This window comes from Sinohyriopsis cumingii, chromosome 8 (assembly GCF_028554795.1).
Source record: "Sinohyriopsis cumingii isolate HCF-2022 chromosome 8, ASM2855479v2, whole genome shotgun sequence".
NCBI lineage: Eukaryota > Metazoa > Mollusca > Bivalvia > Unionida > Unionidae > Sinohyriopsis > Sinohyriopsis cumingii.
Window position 1 is genome coordinate 121,064,203 of NC_142968.1, and position 25,909 is coordinate 121,090,111.

At 35.4% G+C, this 25,909-nt stretch overlaps 1 protein-coding gene across 1 annotated transcript; it reads left to right on the forward strand.

The window, feature by feature from the left end:
• The first annotated feature begins 4,684 nt into the window (after positions 1-4,684).
• Positions 4,685-25,066, forward strand: LOC149794530 (uncharacterized). The gene is made up of 8 exons (XM_089969127.1): positions 4,685-4,731; positions 6,471-6,582; positions 13,912-14,041; positions 14,749-14,865; positions 16,026-16,379; positions 19,718-19,932; positions 21,624-22,393; positions 24,994-25,066. Exons 1-8 carry the CDS (start codon positions 4,685-4,687, stop codon positions 25,064-25,066), a joined length of 1,818 nt encoding a protein of 605 aa, XP_089825253.1.
• The last annotated feature ends 843 nt before the right edge of the window (positions 25,067-25,909 follow it).

Genomic DNA, 25,909 nt, shown 5'->3' on the forward strand with positions numbered 1-25,909 from the left:
ACGCATGTTTCATTTTTAGATGTAAATGTAATAAAAAATATTGATAACACTATCTCTACAAATATTCATATCAAGGAAACTAATATCCACCAATATGTAGAATATTCTTCATGTCATCCCATGTCATGTAAAAACGGTATACCATATAGCCAGGCCAAAAGATACCGACGCATTATTTCAGATGATTGTCAATTACAAAATTCTTTGAATAAATTACGAACTTATTTCCAAAATAGAAATTGTCCTACATACATAATTGATTCTGCACTGAACAAAGCCCGTAATCTTACTCAACATGAGGCTTTAAACACAGCAGAATGTAAAATAGAGAGAGATGTAATTGCTTTCACAATACAATATAATCCTTCATTACCTAATATAGGTCGTATAATTAATAAATATTATAGTCTCCTAAATTTATCCAATAAAACTAGCGTCAAATCACTTTTCCAAATTAAACCAGTTCTCGCTTATAGAAGACCCAAGAATTTGCAAGATCTTTTAATCAGAACTAAACAGACAGAAAATAAAAAAATACACTTTTCGTCATCTAAATGTAACAGACACCGGTGCTCTCTATGTGCAAACATAAGAGAAAGTACTTCTTTCAGTAGTGCTAATACAAAGAGGTATTTTCTCTACGCGATAACACTAACTGCATATCAACTGATGTGATTTATTTAATAACCTGTAAAAAATGTAGCATGCAATATGTTGGACAAACACTACAACAAGTTTCTAAGAGAATGAATAATCATCGCTTTCATATAAAAAATTATAGAGATCCTCAGTTTTCCTCTAATGTTTCAACACACTTTAACACCAATAATCACTCTCTACTTGATTTTTCTTTCATGCCAATAGATATTGTGCATGGTGACATGAATAGACTCATAAAAGAAACTTACTGGATTCATAAGTTAGATACTGTGTATCCTAATGGACTTAATGCTAATGCACTATATAAAATTGTATAATTTAAATTGATATATTGTATATCGTTTATAACAATATAATTATATGTATGACTGTTTGTCTCTAGTTTATTTTATTATTTTACTAGAACATTCTTTAAAAATAACTGTTCCATACAAATATCAGAAGAGTATTTTATTTGTATTTATAACAATTGTATATGACCAATTTCCAAGAAAACAGATCGGTTTCTTCAAATTTTAACTTTGCCTCAGATTGATTATGTTGATAAGTTAGCTCGTTAGCAAAGCAGTCTATACTTTGAAAGAAAATAATGTGACACATTAAGTGAAAAGTATTACAGTGTGAGTTGTGGATGTTATGAAGGAAAATGTCAGAGCAGATGGATCTTTTCAAACTTTAAACATGTCAGATCTGAAAAAATTTACAAATCAACACCACTTTACAAACTTAAAAGAAGAATGTGAGAGTAATTTAATACAGCACAATGAGTACATGATCATGCTCATTGTAAAATTCCAGTTCACGAATGTTCAGTGAAAGTTAAACATGCGGAGACGAATATAAATAATTTTTCATTATATTTTGTGTTTATAATCTGGTTCTAATCATTATGGTTTTTGCACTTTGTGACAAGAATTTTGACTGGGTGCAGAACCAGTTAGTAGCGAATATAAATGTATCTATTTCGTACATTCTGAAATTCTAGCATGTAATATATAGATTTCACTTTATTAAATTAAAACAAATTAAACTTTTTTGCCACTTCTACTCAAAGTAATTATTCTTATACGTCTAAGGATGGAGGCGGGGTTGGCATGCATGCTAATCAGTTGTCTATAGTCTTTTGGAAAATCATTACTTTATGCATGATTTTTCATGGAGATCCACTGACCAATAAAGTTGACATGTTTTCAGTTGAAAGCTGCATTAAAACCTAAACAGAAGAAAAAAATATTTCCCTAGTTCAGTCTCTTGGCTTTCATACGCATTGACAAAACAGGTGTGATTTGTCCATCTTGGGAGGGTCACTTGGACAACAAATTTTTGTCATTTCATTCAAATGCAACTCTTCCCAGAAAATGTACCAAATCTTAACTTTTTTAAAAATTATGTTGTGCCCGAGTGAGTGCATAATAAAGTGAGATAGGCTTCATAGGCTGGATTTCTTCCATGAATACGTTACCAAATCATAATGCCCTAGGAGAACTACTACTGTTTTGCAAATCCAGCTCTTCCAGATAAAACTTGTAACTAAAATGAGGTAAGCGTTGTCTGACCACCTAGGTGGCTGTAGTGCAGAGTGATCTCCCCTTGATATAGGAATTGGCGGCAAAACCCATGAATAGCCCAGTTACTACTTCCTCTCGTGCTGAGAATCACGCTTTCGGCATGAAAGACCGTGCAAAACCAGAATCTGCTTTGACACAAGTTGGAGGAATTATCACTTCTAAGGAAAGTATGCTCCATCTATATTTCCAACTTCTCTTTATTTCTATGTCGACAAAGTTTTGCCTAAAAATTTCACCAAAAGTTATCATCTTTGAACAGTTGTACTTAGGTACCTGCACGGGTAGCCTACATATATGTTCGTACAAGACCCTGAGACTTATATATATATATATATATATATATATATATATATATATATATATATATATATATATATATATATATATATATATATATATATATATATATATATATATATATATATATATATATATATATATATGTGTGTGTGTGTGTGTGTGTGTGTGTGTGTGTGTGTGCGTGCGTGTGTGTAATTCCGCATCGACTGGCTACGTACAGCTGAATTTTCTCTGCTAATAACATTTATCGTCTGGACACAATGCTTCATTGCATTTAACTGTTCATGGACATCTCACAGACAGTATAGTGAACTATTTTTATTGTTGTTTTTTTTTTACCTGGCTGCTTCATAGCTTTATTAAAATTGTCTGCTATCTTCCAGGTAACGCAGTAAGGCATAGCTCTGCACCAACTTTGTGTTCAATAAAGAGACAGGTTTATTTATGTTCTACTCTATTTGTCTTAGAACATAAATAAACCTGTCTCTTTATTGAACACAAAGTTGGTGCAGAGCTATGCCTTATTGCGTTACCTGGAAGATAGCAGACAATTTTAATAAAGCTATGAAGCAGCCAGGTAAAAAAAAAACAACAATAAAAATAGTTCACTATACTGTCTGTGAGATGTCCATGAACAGTTAAATGCAATGAAGCATTGTGTCCAGACGATAAATGTTATTAGCAGAGAAAATTCAGCTGTACGTAGCCAGTCGATGCGGAATTACACACACACACACACACACACACACACACACACACACACACATACATACATACATACATACATACATACATATATATATATATATATATATATATATATATATATATATATATATATATATATATATATATATATATATATATATATATATATATATATATATATATATAAGATTATAAGATTATATAAGATTAAGGTCTTAAGATTAGACCATGGGCAAAGCACAGAAACGCTCGACAAAGGACAAAGACATCATAAACCTACATGCTGACATGACCTCAGTGAGGGAATATTTGGCAGATAAGGGAGATAAATCAACAAAAGCCTCTCCAGTTTCAAAACGCCAGAAATCTACACGATCAGAGACGGCACATGTCACCACCACAGGACTCCTCATTGCTGGCCATACCTTTAGGCCTTGCCTCATCGGGGTTCCACTCTACAGCTCTTGATGATAATCAGTGAGGGAACGAGCAAAACAATGTATCCTCTCGTTCCACCGATACACGAACCGATCCCGTAGATCAAACATCATGTAACTCTTACCAACATTATGACTCGGACGACGTCCTCCAATAAACACAGACTTTTTTCCATTTCGACCAGCCTAGGCCTACTACAAGGAATCTTCAGGGACAAAGACTTCAGCCTTATAAATTACGGGAAATCAGTCTGTCATTAAATCTGTCGAACCTGGTGTATACAGGGAATTATGGAGACCAGTCGAACCCACATAGAGCCTCATAGCATTCTCTATTTACGATGCCGAATGTAGTACCTCAGACAGATTCCACCTCTAAATGCCCACAACCCTTGGTCTGAAGAAGGGATCCTTTAATCGGTGACCGATTGGAAATCACCGTTTCTACTTCAGGCCGCTCCATAAGGTTTTTATTATTTAGCATCATCCCTCGCTACTCGTCGCCAGCTCTTTTTCAGGCAACTCAAGAGAAGTCTGCCTCCTCTCATGCAAGCAAAGACGACGATGCTTGCTCTCAGGCTCCTTCTTCACTTCTTGATTTCATTATGTGGCCGGAGACTCGTCCTTCGTGGATGCCATTGAAGACGTTTCCCACCTTTTGCCACCGGAGTTCTGCCCGCATCCAACTTTTCATTTGAAACCCCCAACAGTCGACCAGAACATCTCAGCTTTAGGGATGACCGAACCATACTCTTCGTATGGATCTAACCTCTTTCAGTGACAGTTAAGAATTGTTCTGAAACAAAATAGCAATGGGTTCTATGTTGGACTTGGCATCGACGGCTATCTTCTAACAGGCGGAACAGAGTTCATCACCTCTTAATCAGAATTCCAACGTACATGTATGGGAGTCGGTCTCCATAATGGCCCGGGTACTGAACATAGCTGCTCGACATACTTTAACTAATGCCGTCACAGCAGGTGCAAATTAACAATCGGCGGAATTAGATCATGTGCTCTCCACCTCCATCTTCCTTAAGGATCATCAAAAGACCAAGGTACAGTCACAACCGTTATCCTGTAATCTACGCAAACAAGTCACTAAGAAGACGAATTTTCCCGCCCCTCCGCCACAACACCGATACAGTTACGTTTCGGGAAACCAACAAAAAGAACCATGGGATACGACTCCAACACAAACCTGTGACAAGTAGTCCTACTGTAGTTCCTCACATTGAAAACCACGGTTCTCGCGAACTAAAGTGGACAAAAGACATAAAATTTGGGATTTCTTACGACAAAGTTTCCGCCTCCATCTCTCAAAAAATGACTACGTCTCAACACCGCCCTTCCTAAAGATCCCGGTAGGAGGACAGCTTCAATTCTTCGCCGCCGAATGGGACAAGATTTGCCAAAACAATTATTGGACCTGACAAGTAGTTTCCAAGGGACTCTGCATCACTTTAAGAAAACACCTCCTTCTTTGTCTAGAGTCCCACCAACTGCAAACATTCCAATAAACCCATTCAAAGACAACACCTTCTTCTTTGTCTTGAGTCCCACCAACTGCAAACATTCCAATAAACCCATTCAAAGACAACACCTCCTTCTTTGTCTAGAGTCCCACCAGCTGCAAACATTCCAATAAACCCATTCAAAGACAACACCCTGCAAACATTCCAATAAACCCATTCAAAGACAACACCTCCTTCTTTGTCTCGAGTCCCACCAACTGCAAACATTCCAATAAACCCGTACCTCCTTCTTTGTCTAGAGTCCCACCAACTGCAAACATTCCTATAAACCCATTCAAAGACAACACCCTGCAGCAAGAAATAAACGACTTTCTTCATAATATGCTGTAGAAATCGTTGGAAATATAAATTCTCTAGGATTTTATTCCAGCCTTTTCTTGGTCCCAAAGGCAAATGGTACTCTGCGAGACTGCGCCCTGTCATTGACTTAGGTGCTCTCAATCAATTCATCGCGGTCCTTAGATCTCTATGGGAACATCAATGTGCATTTTGAATACCGTTCAAGAAGGTGACTTAGGGGGCGCTCACCAGTTATTATGTACTTTTGAGAGAGTGACGTATGTAAGGTGAAGTTGTTTGCATTTAAAACGTGCACAACGGAGAGAATGTTGGCATACCACTATGCTACATTAATGTAAGGTGAATGATATTTCTTTGGATATTGTACTGTTGGAAATTGTACATGATCTAAGCACACTGCTAACTAAAATGACTGCTCCCTTGTGCTAAAAAATCAGACTGAATTTGTCTAAAGTACACTATGCATAGCAGCTATTAAAATAGGGAAAATGAATTTTGCCAGACTGAATTACCAAATATATAAAATGTAAAAAACGTTATCGGCTTTTTTTATACAATTTACCTCTGAAGTTCAGAAAGTGAAAATGACCAAGTAGCGCTAGCACTTTTGTGAAAGGTGCACATCTGGAGTAAGGCCAAGCTGTATACTCTATAACCCATATTACACGCATCAATCATACACCAAAATAAAGGGAATTAAAGGCTCTTTGAATTATACCTAAAATACACAAGGTCTTTTTTAAATAGCCAGTATAACTAGTGAGGAGAGCCGGGGAAATTATTTTTCTTTAAAATTCTAACCCTATGCAAAATGCGAAACTGTAGAGAGTCACCTTTGCTATCAGCGTGGACTTAAATGACACATATCTTCATGTCTCTATTCACAATGCTTCCAGGAAGTTCCTTCGTTTTGCCTACAACGGCATCGTTTATCAATTATGAGTGCTCCCATTTGGATTCAGCATCAGTCCCTGGGTCTTCACTCGTCTGATAAACCGTGAGTTGGCTCATGTCCGGACCATTTCCAAGGCGGCGACATCAAGTTACCTGGACGACATAATGCAAAATCTACAGGTGAGTTATATATTAGAACATGATATGATAACCTTTGTTACATTGCTTACAAATGTGGGTTTCCTCGACAGCAAGGGCAATTCCGACTGAGTACCATCTCAACAATTTGTTCATCTAGGTATGGAATCAAACACTCGGGTAAACAGAGTACATGTTTCTCAGGAATGGGCATTGAAAATCAGAATCATGGTGACTTTGTTACTCTCTAGGGAATCTCACTCCACATGGGAATTCCTTTGCCTTCTAGGCTTGCTCAGTGCGAAAGCGGACCTCAAAAACATTGATTCTGTGCCCAAAGGGGAACATATCATGTTACTAACCTGGTTGAATAAGACACCACGTGCACCGCTTTCAAGGGCATCTTTGGTTCACCTTTAATACAAATCATGCATCCATACCAAATTAGCGACGGCAGGCAGAATCAGCGAAATACATGCTGTTATCAGTGTGATTTCACTCTCAGTGCCTATATCAGATTCTAGCTGTTACTAGTGACATTTGGCTAGAACATTAATGCCAGCATTCTGGATATTTGATACCAGAGACTGTCAACAGGTTCTGTTCTGTTGTTTATCTTCCCATGGCTAACTGAACCTAGACCAGTTCGTGCCCTTGGATAAGGAACAAATGTTAAATTAATTAAAATCCCTTATCTCTAACTCTTACTAAAACAAGATCAGAGTGGTAGAGCAGGCAGTTATGGGCTTGGTAATGTAAGCAACACTGGTTTTAGTTTTAGTGAAGATTTTAGCTTTATTTTACATAAAGTTGTAGGACCGTTACTTGGTGTTTGTGTATCCTTTGAACCCGAATGTAACATTTTGGTGGCAGTGGTACAGATTCCAACAATTCTGTATGAATTATTTGGAATTGTTCAATGCGTTGGAATGGTTTCGACAATTCTGGAAGCTGTGGATTCAGCAAACCTTTGTGTGATATTAACAGTGACTGGTTGTACTGTGTGTATAACGAACAGTTGTTGACTGCTACGTGCAAATGATCCCAATAATTCTGTGTGAATTTTTCGGAATAGTTCATTACGTTGGAATTGTGTTCGACAATTCTGAAAGCTGTGAATTCAGCGAAGTTGTGTGTTATGTTAGCAGTGACTGTTTGTACTGTGTGTATAACGTACAATTGTTGATTGATAAGTTCAACGTGTGTATCACTGTAACAAGTGTACACGCATAAGCCCATGAATCCATAGGAAAGAAAAACTAATCCAGTGGCTCTGAATACAGTGATAGAATAAACAGTACGTACATATAGTTTTGTCGTTATGTCGGTTGCTGATGACGTCGAAGCTGATGGAGAAACCGTTGCTTCAGGACGACCACGAAGAAAGAGGCAGCACGTAACTGAGTGGAATTTACAGATACTGAGCATGAAGAGGAACTTAACCTTGAGCACATACAGCCACCCATGGAAACAAAGCGAAAACCTAGCGCAAATAAGAATGAAAGAGCATTGGAGTTAAGACAGGAGTTTGAATGGGAAATAGAAAGAGGGAAATTAAGATTAGATACGACACGTTTGGAAACTGAGTTAGAAAGAATAAAACATCAAGAAAAAGAGTCGGAAAATACATCTTCAATTCCGTTTAATGTAAACCTTCAGGCATATGACCATGAACGAGGAGAAGATATTGTGACTTTCCTAGCAGAGTTTGAATCAATTGCAAAACATGCTAAGTGGTCTGACGAGTTGAAAGTATTACAGCTAAGAACTCTTTTGACAGGTGAGGCTAGATATATTGCAACTCAAGCTTGTGGCGATTACCTGGAACTCAGGAAAGGGCTGATTGATCGCTTTGGAAAGAGACCGCATGAACATTTCACTGCGTTGGTGAGCATGAAATAGGAATGTACCTAGACGTATCGTGGTCTGATGACCAGGATTGATCACCACATGAAGCGTTTCTTCGTGGCATAATTATTTGTCTTCGTGAGGACTTTTTCTTGAAAGCCTTGCCACTAGATCATGATTAGGAGATGCAAGTGATCTAGTCCAGTTGTAGAGGCTGCAGAAGATTATATTCCCACCAATGTACAACAGCAATAGCAAAAGAATAAGTTTCGTCAAAATATAAATGTGTATATTAACAAGACGAATGTTCAGAACTCACAGCATCAAGATAAACTAACGTCGGAGAACGACCAGTCCAAACATAAGAATATGCAGTGTTATCGATGCAAGTAATGGGAATATATTGCCAGGTACTGTCCAACAGATTATATGAAACATCGTGGCAACCCAGCAACTTGTTTTGTTAAGCCAACAATTGGTGAAAGGATTTTTTCGGAAACAGGATGCATAAATGGACGCGATATAATGTTTGTGAAGGACACTGGCTCAGATATGACCTTGATAAGAGAAGATCTCGTTGACGAGAGTTGCAAGCTGGAGAGGCACAAAGGTACATCAAACACAGCAATGGGTCAGCCATTTACCGCACAGTTGGCTGTGGTAAATATCGACTGCCCACATTAAAAGGGACCAGTGCAAGTGGACTTGTTTCAAATGTATCCGCTGAAGCCCTATTGGGGATGGATATACTGAGCAAAAAGCGGTCATTTGTTGTTACGAGGTCGAAGATAAAAGGACTCGACGATGAGAGGACTGTGGAGAATACTGACCAATGTGAGGATGGGGATAAGAATGTCACTTGGGTACGGAGAAAACAAAAAAGAGGATTCTCCAATCTTTCTTTCTTTAGGGGCCACGAGTGGCCGAGTGGTCTAAAGTGGTCTCCGTTACGGATCATTAAAATATATTTCATTTCCTATATATTTCCTAAATATATTTCCTATATTTCCAGAGAAAAACAAAGTTGTAATCCAAATAACTTAAAGTGGACAAAATAATTAGCCCAAAATTGGTCACAACATAACACTTTAACTTCTCACGTGTTAAGATACTATTGACTATTCTTCTTCAAAACATCAATAATAAATCTAGCTACGACGCAAAACAGATGCCCGGATGTGGGACAATCCTCTGGAAAGAAACCTATTTAATACGTGTTACTCCAAGTATGGCCTCGATTCCACTTTATGAATCTTACTCTGAGAAAGAATTTAAAAAATAATATAAAAAAGTTGTTTACTTCAATTCTTACTGAATATGAATCAAGGTCAAGAACTACGTCAGCATTAAATACAATGTCTCTATACAGTTGTTTAGGTAAAATTATTTTAAAAAATCAGTCAGAATTGAACGTTATTCCAGTAAATAAAGTTACATTTCAAAAGCAAGTAATGGAACAAAAAGAATTAAAACTTACAAACAAACAATTAAATTAAATCAAATATAAATTAAATCAAATATACATAACACAGCACATGTCCTTTCCTCCAGGATTAAGTGTCTTATTCGCTATGCATATCGAGAGTGCATTTTGTTTTAAAATCCATTGATGATGAGGAAGAAACGAGAGCTGTATTTTTATATCTACAAAACCCTTAATGAGATAAGTCATACAACAAAGAGAAATAGGAATATCAGGATTGCTGCTCATATAATCTCAAAATGAACTCGATAACTTCGTCAAATAATACAGACAGAAAGCAACATATGTACTGGTTAACATGCGAAAGCGGGAGTTCCTCGAGGAGCCATGCTTAGCCATCTACTTATGTACGGGGAACATACAACGTTTGCCATGTTCAAACGCGCGCAGGAACATGTGAATGTGATCCGTGGGAAAAGTTCTAAGGGTTGATAATCTTTCTCGAGTGTTCGGGTTAACTCTTGAACTTACAGGGCCGGATCAGCACTTGTGTTATTTTGGGGGGAGGGGCCAGAATTTCAAAAGGGCCCTGAATTTCCCCGAAAGAGCACAAAAACAAAAGTATGTGTACCTATTTACTCAAAGTCTGCATAATACGCAATCAATATGCGTAAGAATAAAACGGGCCTGTTTAGCTTAGCAAATGTTTTGATTGTTAGACTTCGAATATTTGGCAAACGCTTGAAACATAGCAAACGTTTATGATCGTTAGATTTGCATGATTAATACCATGCTGATAAATAAATTAATTATTTAGGGACAACCCTCATCAAGTATTTCTGAAACAAATAAAACTTCCGCACTCGATCTGCACTCAAACTAGAAAATAAGGATCTTTCTATTTTTCGGGTTATTCTTAAATAGAAATATTAGTCCTGGAAACTGTATTGTATTCATAATGTGTATTCATGTTTAGTCATGGAGCACAAATGTTCTGCCACAGTGACCTAAACTGGGAAGTTAACCGGATAGACAAAGAAACAGACGAACAAGGGTAACACAACATGCATTCTGTCCGTGTTCGTTGCGCTGTATAAAACTGCACTTCTAATGTTTGAGTACAAGAGACGTCACAAATAACGCGAGTCAAGACAAGGCTTCATGACGGAATAATTCATATCTACGTTTTGTAGCAGACACGCAGCCCAGACTCAGATCCGTTCCGTATCAATTCAGTCCTTTTATTGTTTCTTTCATTCTATTACAACACTTCACATAATGGTATAAATAAAAAAAGCATGATGTTATGCAAACTTTCACTCAAAGACCCCAAGGGAACAAATAAATACACGAAACAATATCATAATATGAGATCGCTCCGGTGGCCTAGTGGTTAGAGCGTCCGCCTCGGATGCGGGAGGTCGCGGGTTCTAACCCCGGCCGAGTCATACCAAAGACTTATAAAAATGGTGCTAGCAGCATTAAGAGTTAGTGTTAGGACTGGTCGGCCTGGCGTCAGAATAATGTGACTAGGTGGGACATGATGCTACATGTCTGCGGCATGATGCCCCAGTGCTAGACATCACTATAAACTGCCACACTGCAGATATCGTAGCGATATGAATGAATTTTTTTTAAAGCTACTTTAAAAATCTTAATCACAAACACATATTCATAAAATAGGCAATAATGTTAACACAGTTACTACTACTAATAATAATAGTGGGGCCCGGGTGGCCGAGTGGTCTAAAGCGCCCACCGTTACGGATTGCCATCTAACCTCAGTCTGCGAGAGTTCGAGTCTCGGGCTCGGCTAATGTGGGTATGTGAGAAAGCTTGCCAGTAGCTTCTCGTGGGTCAGTGGTTGTTTCCGGGGGTTTTTCCTGGTTCTTTCTCTACCATTTATAGCCTATCTTGTACTGAAAAATGGCATTAAACCATACAATAGCAACAACTAATAATAATAATAATAATAATTAATAATAATACATATCATACCACAGTTTCGTAACAAATACTGTTATGTCCTGAAAATGTCTCTCGATAATGTCGTAACTAAAAATGAATACAATTGGATAATCCAATTTATGATTTATGACAAAGCTTACCTTTTTCATTCGTAGAATGCAGAATTGGACAATAAAATATGCGAACAGTCTGTCTGGGAATATCAATTTAGATCCTTACTCTGCAACAGAGTGAATTTATCATCTTTTTTAGTGTTTGTTTGTCTCATTATTTTTGTGTCGTTTGTGTGTTGAAAGTACTTACATAACAATACGCATATGTGAAGTTTCATAAAATTTCTCTGATTTTGACAGAATCATGAACCTTGTAACAATTAATCATTTATTTTCATACAGGGCAATAGTACTAAACAGTCCGTGTACAAATATGCTGTAAGTATGTATTCAATACTTTTGGATGCCCCTTGTTAGGCAAACAGACGGACAGATACGGTTATGTCAAGAGAATGACCCGGACAGCACAGCAATGACGCACGCATATATATATATATATATATATATATATATATATATATATATATATATATATATATATATATATATATATATATATATATGAGAGAGGATATTTAGCACAAAGATTAAAGGTATCATCTAATTCATTTATTTTTGTAGATTACGCCACAGTTCTACATTTCTACTCTGTATTATTTCTCGGTAGAGGTAGCCCAACCGTTGTTGAAACACTATATAATCAATGCTTTTCCAAAACAGAACAAAATATCCAAGACCTCTTTTTACTAATGTAAATGCTACTGTACATATCTCGAAATGCATAACATAAATAACATACAATAAACCTGATACATCATTTCAGTTTTCTTCCAGTGACTTTTAAGTCGAATTCGAATGGGCGTGAAATTGAATTATCCCATTATCATCTGTTAGACTGCATGCGAGCATATTTTTTGTATTTAAGCTTGCCCTTCACAGTAATTAGTATTACTGGTCAGCATTACAATTGTTACAAAGAAATTGCCCGGCAATTTAAATTATTAGGGAAATAGGTTGCTTTGATCATTCTTGTCTTATTACAGAAATATTATCTTAAAAGTGTCTGCAACAGTTAAAGTTTCAGTCTTAGATCATGCGTGGTTCGATCAAGTACGGGACTTAAGTGAGGCACAATATTAAGCACGACGATTCAAGTTGTTGACATCCAGCTGCATTATCGGTACATGATTGCTACTAGCGACATCTGCCAGTTATTCAAGTTTCAGTAATGATTAGGTTGATTATTAGGACAACTGGTAGATATTTTGTCAATGTGGTGTTAGAAATATGACGCAAATTTAGAACCATATCTTCTTTGAAAGTTTAAGGTCATTGTTACGTGTATATAACGAATCAGAAACCACAAAACGGTCAGGTGAAGGAAAATGGCGACTTTGTTTGCAATAATTTTCTTTGCATTACCAACTATAAGTTCGTCCCACAGTAAGTGTTTACAAGCTAATGTCTTTTGATTATTTGCTTGTGTTTTAAATTCATGCAAAAGTTTCCTTTAGCAGACCTCAGCAACTATTTACAGTCGAAATATATTGAGACGCGGATACGTGTAGTACATTAATGTGAACCAAACAATACTTAATTGTCTGTTTATTTTTAAATGTCATAGATGGAGAGAGAGAGAGAGAGAGAGAGAGAGAATTCACGAACTAAGGGGCCGACTCTTCTATGGTTCTTGATGGTGGTTGAAAAGCTATTGATGTCCGAATTTCTATTTCTTACTATTTCCTTTTAGTTTAAACTCCATTTTAATGATTATTTGTAATAGAATATGTAAAAAATTCGTTACGAAAATTGCATTGTTTAACTGCGGCAAGTTGTTAACTGATAGTTTGAAAAGGTTTACAAATTAGTTCACTAATCTACACAAATTTGAGTCGTTCATGTAATTGTTTCATATCGAAAAGTACATACTTATTTTTTTTCTCAAACCAAAACAGTTCAGTCAGAGATTTCATTTTTAAAACCGAGTAAAAATACATTTTCGCGATCACATTTTACTTGTGGGTATTTGTTGCACGAAGGCAATGACAGTAAATGTGCAAGGTAAACTATGAACTTTAGACAGAAATTATCAACCTGTATGAACTTGAGACAGAAATTATCAACCTGTATGAGCTTGAGACAGAATTTATCAACCTGTATGAACTTGAGACAGAATTTATCAACCTGTATGAAACACTTTTCTTCAGTGGTTACTTATACTCTTTACACATAGCCTTTGCAAATCTATTGTGATTTACCCCTCGAGATAGATTGGTGATAACTTGCGTGATTTTCTTTTTTAAGCGTTAATTAATTTTATGTAATGACAGTTGTCAATTGATAACCGTGTCATTAAACACTTATTATCCCACTTAAATGCATCATTTTGTGTTTCTGATAGCAAGGATTGCTAAATTAAGTATATCTGGCATTCCATTGATGGTCATTAGGCATTTGATTTATCACCATCAAGCATTTGATCTATGATCGTTTGGCATTTGATTTATCATCAATAGGCCTGCGATTTATCTTCCTTTAGCATTTGATTTATTATCATTATGCATTCGATTTACGATTATTCGGCAAGCGGTATTAGGCCTTAGGCACTGGTTATTAGGCATTAGATTTATGGTCAGTAGGCATTTGATTTATAATCATTAGGAGCTCTATTTATGGTCATTAGACATTCGATTTATGATCATTAGGCATTCGATTTATCATCATTAGGCATTCGATTTATCATCATAAGGCATTTGAATCATCATCATTAGGTATCTGATTTATCACCATTAGGCATTCGATTTATGATACTCAATAAGTATTAAAATATGCTTTGAACTACACTCCCCAGCCATCCCCAACCCCTTTCGTTTCTTCAATGGCCTATACATTTCACTATTTTTACTAATTTTGCAGCCACCGGTGCTCTCAGTGAATATGTCCACTGTCCTGGAAAGTACCTTCCCGCGCCATTACCCACAAACTCCTTCCGGATCTTGAAAGACCTGGACTTAGACACATGCGCTGCCAAATGTACATTGGCCTTCAAAATGCGCGACTTTCCTTGCCTTTCCTTCGAGTACAGTAGCCCGACAAAAACTTGCGTCCATTGTAACATCACTACTTATTTGCTGGACGGTGGGTATATAGGACTAAAATCGAATCCTGCTATGCACTACTACGAAAGGTCAAAAGGTTAGTAAGAGAGAATGTTATTTATTCATGAAGTTTATTTTTATTAATAAATAATTTGTAATTATTTTTAGGTTTAAAATAAGGTATCGTCAAAAAATGCATTAGTATTATATTAAAATGTCAAGATGTGAAGGCAACACAGACCAAAGGTAACCACGTTCATCATTAGACAAACAATTATATTGATATTCTTCTTTACATACCTATTCTAAGCAAATTGCCCATATCTTTATTCTTTTGCCTTGCCTGACGTCAAGTGCTCATATGTGATATTCTAACATGATATTCCGCACGTCTTATACAGAAATTAAATGAATTATTAAACGTCCTAACGATGATATTCATTGGATAAACCGTAATTATTTTTGTTATCTTCCCTCTAATCACAGGCAGTTTCTCAAGCTTGTTCCATGAATTCCCTAACTCAGCCATGAAGAAACAAGAGACATATTTTTCTGTGTTAATGAACAAGACCCAAGAGCAGTGCGCATACGACTGTCTACGGAACACGCGCGACACGTGCATGTCATTTTCCTATAGCCCTTCACATCAAGTGTGCGGTTTAAGCAACGCTTTCTACGCCAAGAATGACGAACAGACGTTGATCTCTTCCCCTTTATATAACCATTACCAATACTCTACATGTAAGTTTCAAACTCTGAATTTTGTCATGGATCTGATGTAAATTTTATCGTCTTGCTATTTTTAAGCAAACAACCACCACCACACGATAGTAATTTTTGATAGCCTAAATATCTAGAAGTAAAACTGCAATTTCAATATATATTAGAACATTAAACTTTCCTTACTATCTTCTCTTCATTCATCAGTGACTGAGTTTAAAATGTAACTTTCAAACTGCGCCAAATGAGTTGATATAGAAACAAAATATAGTATCATAGAAACTAAGTTGTTTGTATTTTACATTAGCATAACCTGAAATTTTATATTTTATGGATCATAAGCAATGACGATGTGATCTAAACTTTAATTTCCAGCCTGGCCATGTAATGCTACGTTACCATGGAACTACAGCCCACGCGCCATTGCCTCTCCTTTTTTCCCTTATGCATCAGTCCAAGACGTTGAATGTTATGTCCAAATTGAAGCTCCTGTTGGAATGGCAGTCAGTCTACAGTTTTCAACTTTCTTCATCGGCAAGAACGCATGTAACGTGGTGCGACACGGTGTGATGGTTTATGACGGGAAGAATACTGCAGGTCGATTACTCGGAAAGTTCTGTGACTCTAAATCTGAGGAAAAGACTGGTTTTACGTCTACTCAAGAGTACCTAGTGATCACATTCAGTACCAATTCAAATCCTCTAGCTTTCAAAGCAACTTATTCGTTTGGTAAGTTATAATTATTACGTATCTTGTCCCGTGATAAACGGATTCAGGTATCCTTTTAAAAAATAATCAATAGACCAGAAATGAACGATTTTCAAAGAGATCTTGAAAGTGACTATTGGTTTTTAAATATAAAACAACTACAATAACACTAAAAGAATGCTTATGATTACTATGTGCTGTAAACGTTTGACAATGTTGCATGAAAATAAAGAAATGCCCGATTTTTCCCAATTTAAGGACATTCATCTGGTGGAAGTTCACGTCTAATTATATTACTAACAATGAAACCCTGAAAACAAGTTTTGTGGTATTATGGGTCCTCTTGTAGTCTATATATTTTATGTCCGTTATTATAGTACAATGGACAAACCACTTGTAGGGTATTAATTCCAAGTCCGTTATTCTAGTAAAATGGACCCACCACTTGTATATTTATTCCAAGTCCGGTATTGTAGTTTAATTGACCCACTTTTATTGTATTCATTTCAAGTCCGTTATTCTAGTACACTGGACCCACCACTTGTTGGGTATTTATTCCTTGTCTCCTATCGTAGTTCTATGCTACCCTTTCCTTGGGTATTTATTAAATGGCCGTTATTGTAGTCTAATAGGCCCACTTGTTGGGTATTTATTCCATGTCCGTTATTGTAGTTTAATAGGCCCACTTGATGGTTATTTATTCCATGTCCCTTATCGTAGTTCTATGCCGCCCTCTCGTTGGGTATTTATTCCATGTCCGTTATTGTAGTTTAATAGGCCCAATTGTTGGATATTTATTCCATGTCCGTTATTGTAGTTTAACAGGCCCACTTGTTGGGTATTTATTCCATGTCCCCTATCGTAGGTATATGCCGTCCTCTTATTGGGTATTTATTCCCTATCCGTTATTGTAGTTTAATAGGCCCACTTGTTGGTTATTTATTCCATGTCCCCTATCGTGGTTCTATGCCGCCCACTTGTTAGGTATTTATTCCATGTCCGTTATTGTATTTTAATAGGTCCACTTCATATGTATTTATTTCGTGTCCGTTATTGTAGTTCATTGGGCTGATTGTTGGGTATTTATTCCGTGTCCGTTATTCTGGTTCAATGGGCTCGACTGTTGGGTATTTATTCCGTGTCCGTTATTGTAGTCAATGGGCTCGATTGTTGGGTATTTATTCCGTGTCCGTTATTGTAGTTCAATGGGCTCGATTGTTGGGTATTTATTTCGTGTCCGTTATTGTAGTTCAATGGTCTCATTTGTTGGGTATTTATTCCGTGTCCGTTATTGTGGTTCAATGAGCTCGACTGTTGGGTACTTATTCTGTGTCCTTTATTCTGGTTCAATGGGCTCAACTGTTGGGTATTTATTCCGTGTCCGTTATTGAAATTCATTGGGCTCGGTTGATGGGTATTTATTCATTTCATCACTAGTATCTCGATGTTAGGTGGCAGAATTTGTAAGATACGTGCTCTCTGAACTCTTTGCTATATAAAATTGAAACTTTCTATTTGTCAATTAGTTCGTCAATTCGCATGATTAATATTAAGTATATCCTACACTTGGCTAATACTAGGTATATCCTACACTAGATTAATGTTATGTATATTCTACAATAGATTAAGTATATCCTACACTAGATTAATATGAAATAAATCCTACACTAGATTAATATGAAGTAAATCCTACACTAGATTAATATGAAGTAAATCCTACACTAGATTAATATGAAGTAAATCCTACACTAGATTAATATGAAATAAATCCTACACTAGATTAATATGAAGTAAATCCTACACTAGATTAATATGAAGTAAATCCTACACTAGATTAATATGAAGTATATTCTACACTAGATTAATATGAAATAAATCCTACATTAGATTAATATGAAGTATATTCTACACTAGATTAATATGAAATAAATCCTACATTAGATTAATATGAAGTATATTCTACACTAGATTAATATGAAGTAAATCCTACACTAGATTAATATGAAGTAAATCCTACACTAGATTAATATGAAGTAAATCCTACACTAGATTAATATGAAGTAAATCCTACACTAGATTAATATGAAGTAAATCCTACACTAGATTAATATGAAGTAAATCCTACACTAGATTAATATGAAGTATATTCTACACTAGATTAATATGAAATAAATCCTACATTAGATTAATATGAAGTATATTCTACACTAGATTAATATGAAGTAAATCCTACACTAGATTAATATGAAATAAATCCTACACTAGATTAATATGAAGTAAATCCTACACTAGATTAATATGAAATAAATCCTACACTAGATTAATATGAAGTAAATCCTACATTAGATTAATATGAAGTATATCATACACTAGATTAATATAAAGTAAATCCTACACTAGATTAATATGAAGTATATTCTACACTAGATTAATATGAAGTAAATCCTACACTAGATTAATATGAAGTAAATCCTACACTAGATTAATATGAAGTAAATCCTACATTAGATTAATATGAAGTATATCCTACACTAGATTAATATGAAGTAAATCCTACACTAGATTAATATGAAGCATATTCTACACTAGATTAATATGAAGTATATCCTATATTAGATTAATGTTAAGTATTTCCTACGCTAGATAGTACTACTTGTATCCTACACTTTATTAATACTAGCAGTATCCTACACTAGATTAATACTAGCTGTATCCTGTACTAGAATAATACTAGCTGTATCCTAAACTAGGTTAATATATTAAGCATATCGTTTACATAATATGTATACATATTTAATTTTAGGATTATTGATTTGCTTGATCATTCCGACTTAAATTCAGAAGTTTGGCAACGATATTTTTTTTGTTGATGTGGACAACATTGATATAGTTTTCAGATAACTCGAATTTTGTGGCTTCCATGACGTTTTCTTTCTTTTATTTCATTTACAGTGTCTATGAATTAGAGTTCTTTTATTTTACCTTAAATTATTGCATTTGGGTTCATTTTGATGAGAACACTGTGTCATTTGCAACAAAGGTTAAACAAGGCCATCCGTTGCTCTAGTTCTTCCAGATGTTGTCTCTGTTAAGTTAAAGCTGGAGATGGTGAAGTGTTAACTTTTATATAAAATATTTGCTAAAAAAATTGTTTTCTATATACCTATAAATAAATACTCATAAGTATGTAAATTGTGTTTCATAGTAGGACCTTCTTTTACATGAATGCAGATCAATGCAAGGATGCAAGAGTTGTGTGGTTAAAAGCTATTATTTGGTGCCTATACTGGTAGTTTGTCCCAATGAACAAGAAACAAGTAAATTAAAAATGAATGGTTTCCTTCTGATTTCCATCACAGTGTATTTGGACCCGTGCACCCTTAACAAATGTCAGAATGGTGGCTCATGTGTATCTGCTGTCGGAAATTACTCCTGCGCATGTCAGGCGGGATTCACCGGAAGGCATTGCGAGATCAACGAGGACGAATGTGCTAGCAGACCGTGCTTGTTCAACAGCCGATGTGAAGACATGGTTAACGGTTTCCGTTGCCATTGTCCACAAATGCTAGCAGGGGTGGGTATTTTAGGATTTTCAGCTGTTATAATAGGATTTGCATATAGTGATATGTATCCGTAGTAGAGCTGGGTACCACGATTATATTTCTGAACTTACCCCTATATGTACTCTAATTATATTGTGGACCAATAATTTAATATTATGGGGCAGGGGACTGGATTTTTGGGGTAAATTCATGGTTTTCAAATAGGTGGAACAATTATATTGCTCTGAGGTATAGCCGAATAGCATCATACTAAATTCGTTATATTATTCAAAGAAAAAATAATTCTTTTGAGATGAAAAAAAACAAAAACTCTTGGCTCGAAAGAAAACCACATTCCCTCCCCCTTGAACATTGTATGTATCATATTGTTCATTAATATTCTATGTGTATGTTAATTGTTTATAAGTCGTCGCCTTAACACTGCAACTAAAGTGGGATTATTAGCCTGACACGATAATTTACACCTGCAAGAGACACTGTGCTGAATATGGACAGCTTGTAGATAAATATAGGAAGTGTTGATAACGAAGCCTATACTTTGCTAGCTATATTATTGATATAATAGGCAAGGAAACTTTGTGTGGGATGCAATATATTCATCAGAAAGGGTCAGTAAACATAAACCACACTGACTCAAATGAGAAAAGATTCAGTCGACTAGAGATATTACTTAAATCTCACACAGAAAACAAAGTGCCCTCCTCAAAATCTATGGATGATTCTCGGTCTTAGAAAGGAATACATGTACTTAATGCATTCAGATACGCTGGTAATTACCGTTTTAATTGCTTGTTTTTAAAATCCGAAATGTCTGCAAAATTTGGATTTGGTCCGAATATATTTCGAAACATCCCACTCGGCCGCCATGCTGACACAGGTGACACATGGCAATACAATGTTTTGTAAAAAAATATTTGTAAAATTATTGTGTCATGAAAAATGAAAACATGCTTTTAGTATCATTAAATTCGTAAAAAGATTACTCGGGAATTTCCGTACATTTCTATCTGACGGAAACTACCGGTAAGTTTAAAAGTACCATAAAACGTACCAACAGAAAAGTACAGCGGTAAACTGGTATACCGGTAATAGCGCACATCTCCAATCATTAGGACATCTTTGGCTGTCTATTTTGCACTTCTGTTTATGTTGTCAGGAAAAATGTTTCTGTCTGTCCTTTTCGTAACTTTCTCTTTTATTGCGTTTATATGTTTGATAAGGTAAGTGTTCGGTAAAATATGATTTACACAATGCAAATGAAAGGTGTCTGTGTCACATTCTAGTTTTTTCTTCGTCTTTTCGATTCTGACTCTTCCTCATTCTTTGGAGTAGACCCCTACCCATCTCTTTCAAAACATGACAACGGTTATTTAGCATTCAGAGGAGTTGGAAAGCTATAAAGTGATTATAATTTCTGACCATGTCGCTCTGAATAATGTTATTCTCATGATCATTGCGCGTATCTATAATCACTCATCCTTAAAAATTAAAAAGCTTGTACACATTTAAATACTATTATATAACCCTTACAATGAAATGTTTCTTGTCACTTATGGAATATTTCCAACCAAGTAGTCAAATACAATGATACTTGTTTATATATCTTTTGGATTCGAACTCGCATTCTTTCAAATATGAGACACAATTACGCAGACGTTAGAGTTATTATCTTTTAATACACATACTTTGACTTTTTCTTCAGAAAAGATGTGAAATGTTCGTTGGTTTATGTTCCGAACGCACATGCGGACATGGAATATGTACACCACTTGGAATACAAAATTACACTTGCTCCTGCGAGAAGGGATTTACAGGCAGACACTGTGATGAAAAACTAAAGAAAAACCCTTGCGAAGAAAGCCCATGCCTCAATGGAGGAAAATGTGAACCAAACGGCACGAATTTCGAGTGTACCTGTAAAGTGGGATTCACGGGAGTACACTGTGAAACAGACATAGACGATTGTGCAAGCATGCCATGCAAGTTCCGATCTCCGTGTATTGATAAAACAAATGACTATGAATGTGTATGCCCATCCATACTCGGAGGTAAACAGTGTGAAAGGTTTATAGGTCGATGTTTTGAAAATCCTTGCCAAAATGGAAACTGTGAACCAATAGGGGCTGATGACTTCGCATGCACATGCAATCTGGGGTACACAGGCAAGCTGTGTGATCAAAAGGTACCTGATCCTTGTCAAAGCCGTCCATGTTTCCATGGAGACTGCATTGTGTCTAGCAATTATTCATTCACCTGCGTCTGCCACCATGGTTATACAGGACAGGTCTGTAATGCTTTTATAGATCCATGTGCAGGCATAGACTGCAATAATGGCCTTTGCCATTCAAAAAAAAATGGGACTTATGATTGCATCTGCAGTGAGGGTTTTCAGGGTCCATTTTGTGACGAACCTCTGGACGTCTGCAAAGTTTCAAAGTGCCAAAATGGCAGTTGTGTGAACACTGGAAATGGGTACTACTGCAGTTGTTCTACTGGGTTTACTGGCCTTTTTTGTGAGACTCCAGTTGACCACTGTGTTGGTAATGCTTGCATGCAGGGAGAATGTATTAGCGGCTTTTCTGGATATATCTGCAATTGCTTATCTGGTTACACAGGTCAGCGTTGTGAATCTAGGATTGATTTTTGCACCATTAATCCTTGTCGTTATGGTAACTGCTCCATTTCTCTTCATGGGCCCCGTTGTACTTGTTTTTCCGGATACGGAGGGCAAAACTGTACAGAAGTACTAAACCCCTGTCTCTCAAACCCTTGCATGCATGGCCAATGTCGAAGTGAGAATTACACATTTGAATGTATGTGTGAGAAAGGATACGAAGGACAAATATGTGACATACCCGTCAACCACTGCAAAGGCGTTACTTGCGGTATTGGAACATGTACCAGTACATTGGACGCACATGTGTGTCACTGTCCCGACGGGCTTACGGGACCAAGCTGTAACCAGCAAATAGACTACTGTATGGAAGCAAGATGCGTGAACGGGCTATGTCAAAACTTAGTAAACGGATACAGTTGCATATGTGCTGAAGGTTTCCTCGGCAGATTTTGTGACCTGGATGCCTCAGCAATTGTAAGTTCTCTGCCAACTATCACACCAGCTACTAGAATGCAAGAAAACTCTACAACTTCTGCCACATTTCAAACAGAGCCTACCACGATTCAGAATTCATGTAATGATACAAGTTATTGCTACTTTGGTGACTGTGGTTACTTTAATGGCGCTGCAGTCTGTTTTTGCTATCAAGGCTTTACAGGGGAGAGATGCAATGTGGTCATTTCGTCACGTAAGTTGGAATCTCTGCTACAACTTTTGACGTGTTGATATCTACAGTAAACTTATATCTCAATATAATTTTCAGATTTAATGAAACTACAACATGATGTGTAATTAATGGCTAAAAACTTATTTCAATAAATATGTGAGCGTAAATATACGTGACATTTGCAACTAAAATGATGTGATTGTTGGGAACACTTATACAGTTGGTGGGATTGCACCACTACATTAAAAGTCAATGAAATGTCAACAGCTGTGTCGTTGTAAAGAAAACAAAAATGAAGAGTCTAAGATATACTGGAATAGGGTAACCGTTCAATTGACCTATTGATGCTTACATTAATTGAAATTAAATTTTGTAACTTATGTATAAAGGAACCAGATGCTTCAAACTTACTTCTGCATTTTTAAAATTCCTTTCACGTCATTGATTTTTCACACTATCAAAACATTTTAACCCTCAGCGCCTGACCCATGTAGTAATCAAACATGTTTGCATGACGGACAGTGCATACCAAATGGGGCTGCCTATAACTGCCTCTGTCTGAAACAGTACACCGGAAGTCACTGTGAAACGCTCAATCTATGCCTCAACGATCCGTGTCTGATAGGGACTTGCTTAACAGACGGACACAAAGTAACGTAAGTCTTCTCTAATACGCATTTTACTTATGACAGGCTTTCAGTTTATTAGAGCGAAGTGTACACTATTTAGACCAGAGTGTAAAATGCCTGTTACTCGTATTGTTCAGTTGTCACTTCTGAACCACATTTTGCAAAACAATGTTATGAAAAATATTTGAACTACACAAAGATTGATAAAATACACGTGTACTTACGTATCAAAGCTTATATCTAATTTAAGTAATTGATATCCTTAAACGTTTGAAAAAAATGAGCGTTTTTTAAAATATAGATCAATATATTTATGAAACTGCGTTGAACTGCACGTAATTTTCTTGTCTTGAGAGAGATATCTAATTTAAAGAATGTTTCATATCCATCTGGCTGACTATTTTGAATATCAATATTTAAGTTCGTGGTTATAGTATTTCTAAATATTAATATTTAAGTTCATGGTTATAGTATTTCTAAATATTAATATTTAAGTTCGTGGTTATATTATTTCTAAATATTAATATTTAAGTTCATGGTTATAGTATTTCTAAATATTAATATTTAAGTTCGTGGTTATAGTATTTCTAAATATTAATATTTAAGTTCGTGGTTATAGTATTTCTAAATATTAATATTTAAGTTCGTGGTTATATTATTTCTAAATATTGATATTTAAGTTCGTGGTTATATTATTTCTAAATATTAATATTTAAGTTCGTGGCTATAGTACTTCTAAATATTAATATTTAAGTTCATGTTTACAGTATTTCTAAATATTAATATTTAAGTTCGTAGTTATAGTATTTCTAAATATTAATATTTAAGTTCGTGGTTATAGTATTTCTAAATATTAATATTTAAGTTCGTGGTTATATTATTTCTAAATATTAATATTTAAGTTCATGGTTATAGTACTTCTAAATATTAATATTTAAGTTCGTAGTTATAGTATTTCTAAATATTAATATTTAAGTTCGTGGTTATAGTATTTCTAAATATTAATATTTAAGTTCGTGGTTATAGTATTTCTAAATATTGATATTTAAGTTCGTGGTTATAGTCTTTCTAAATATTAATATTTAGTCGTGGCTATATTTCTGAATATCAAATATTTAGGTTCATGGCTTCAGTATTTCTTTCATCTCTGTTTTGACAGGTGCCAGTTAGAACCTTTACTGGGATATGGCAACTCGACACCCTTGCAGTTTATGACACCGTCAGGTCTGTAATATCTACAATGCAATATGCATTGTAAAATATTTTTATTTTATTGTCTGCATGTATGTTTAAATCACGCTTTTCCTTTGCAGTTGCCTCTTGTTTGTTGACAAACCCGGGAAAATCCGTTATTTTATATTTTTCATGACGATGTTTACTTTTCAGTTGAAGTATTTCCTGATCAACAGGCAGATTAATGCTAAAACTTTATATTTAAACATGTTTCAAATACGTGTGATTTAGAAATGTGTTATGTTTTGCTTTGCAAATATATTAACTTTATTTTATGTCCTATGCCTTAGTTTTCGCCCTACATATTCGCGTTCGCTAAATACTCTCGAAAGACTACTTCCCTCAGGTAAGTACGTTTATATATGCTTTTATGAAATATATGTTCTACATACCGCACAAATGTTATTGCAGGAATATCAAACACAACGTTGACATTTTTAATATAAAACATTACATTTACTGTCATTTTTATTTCGTTGCATGTTGGTAAATTATTTTAGGTTCTATGTTTTTAAAAAGTATTAATTTCCTTTTGATATTTAGCCTGTCTTTAACTTATGAAATGATATATGTCTTATAATCTCTCATTATCATGAATATACAAATGGTAAGTAAATTTTTTAAATCATCTTTTTTTTTTGAAAATACTTTAAAACGTTTGGACTTGGTTAACTAAGGTTATTTATAATTTGGTTTCTTGTCAGATCGTCTAATTTGAACCAAATTTAATTTGTTCAAATCTAAGTTAGCATATCTTGAAATAGCGTCACAATTAAAGTTTATTAACTTTACACAAAATTATATTTTTTATTATTTACAGTGAAGTAGCATATAATGTTATA

Coding starts and splice junctions, on each gene's coding strand:
- LOC149794530 (XM_089969127.1), top strand. CDS start 4,685: ATGTGCTCTCCACCTCCATCTTCCTTAAGGATCATCAAAAGACCAAG. Junction 4,732..6,470: donor AGGATCATCAAAAGACCAAG/GTACAGTCACAA, acceptor ATTTGGATTCAG/CATCAGTCCCTGGGTCTTCA. Junction 14,866..16,025: donor AGACACATGCGCTGCCAAAT/GTACATTGGCCT, acceptor TTTAATTTCCAG/CCTGGCCATGTAATGCTACG.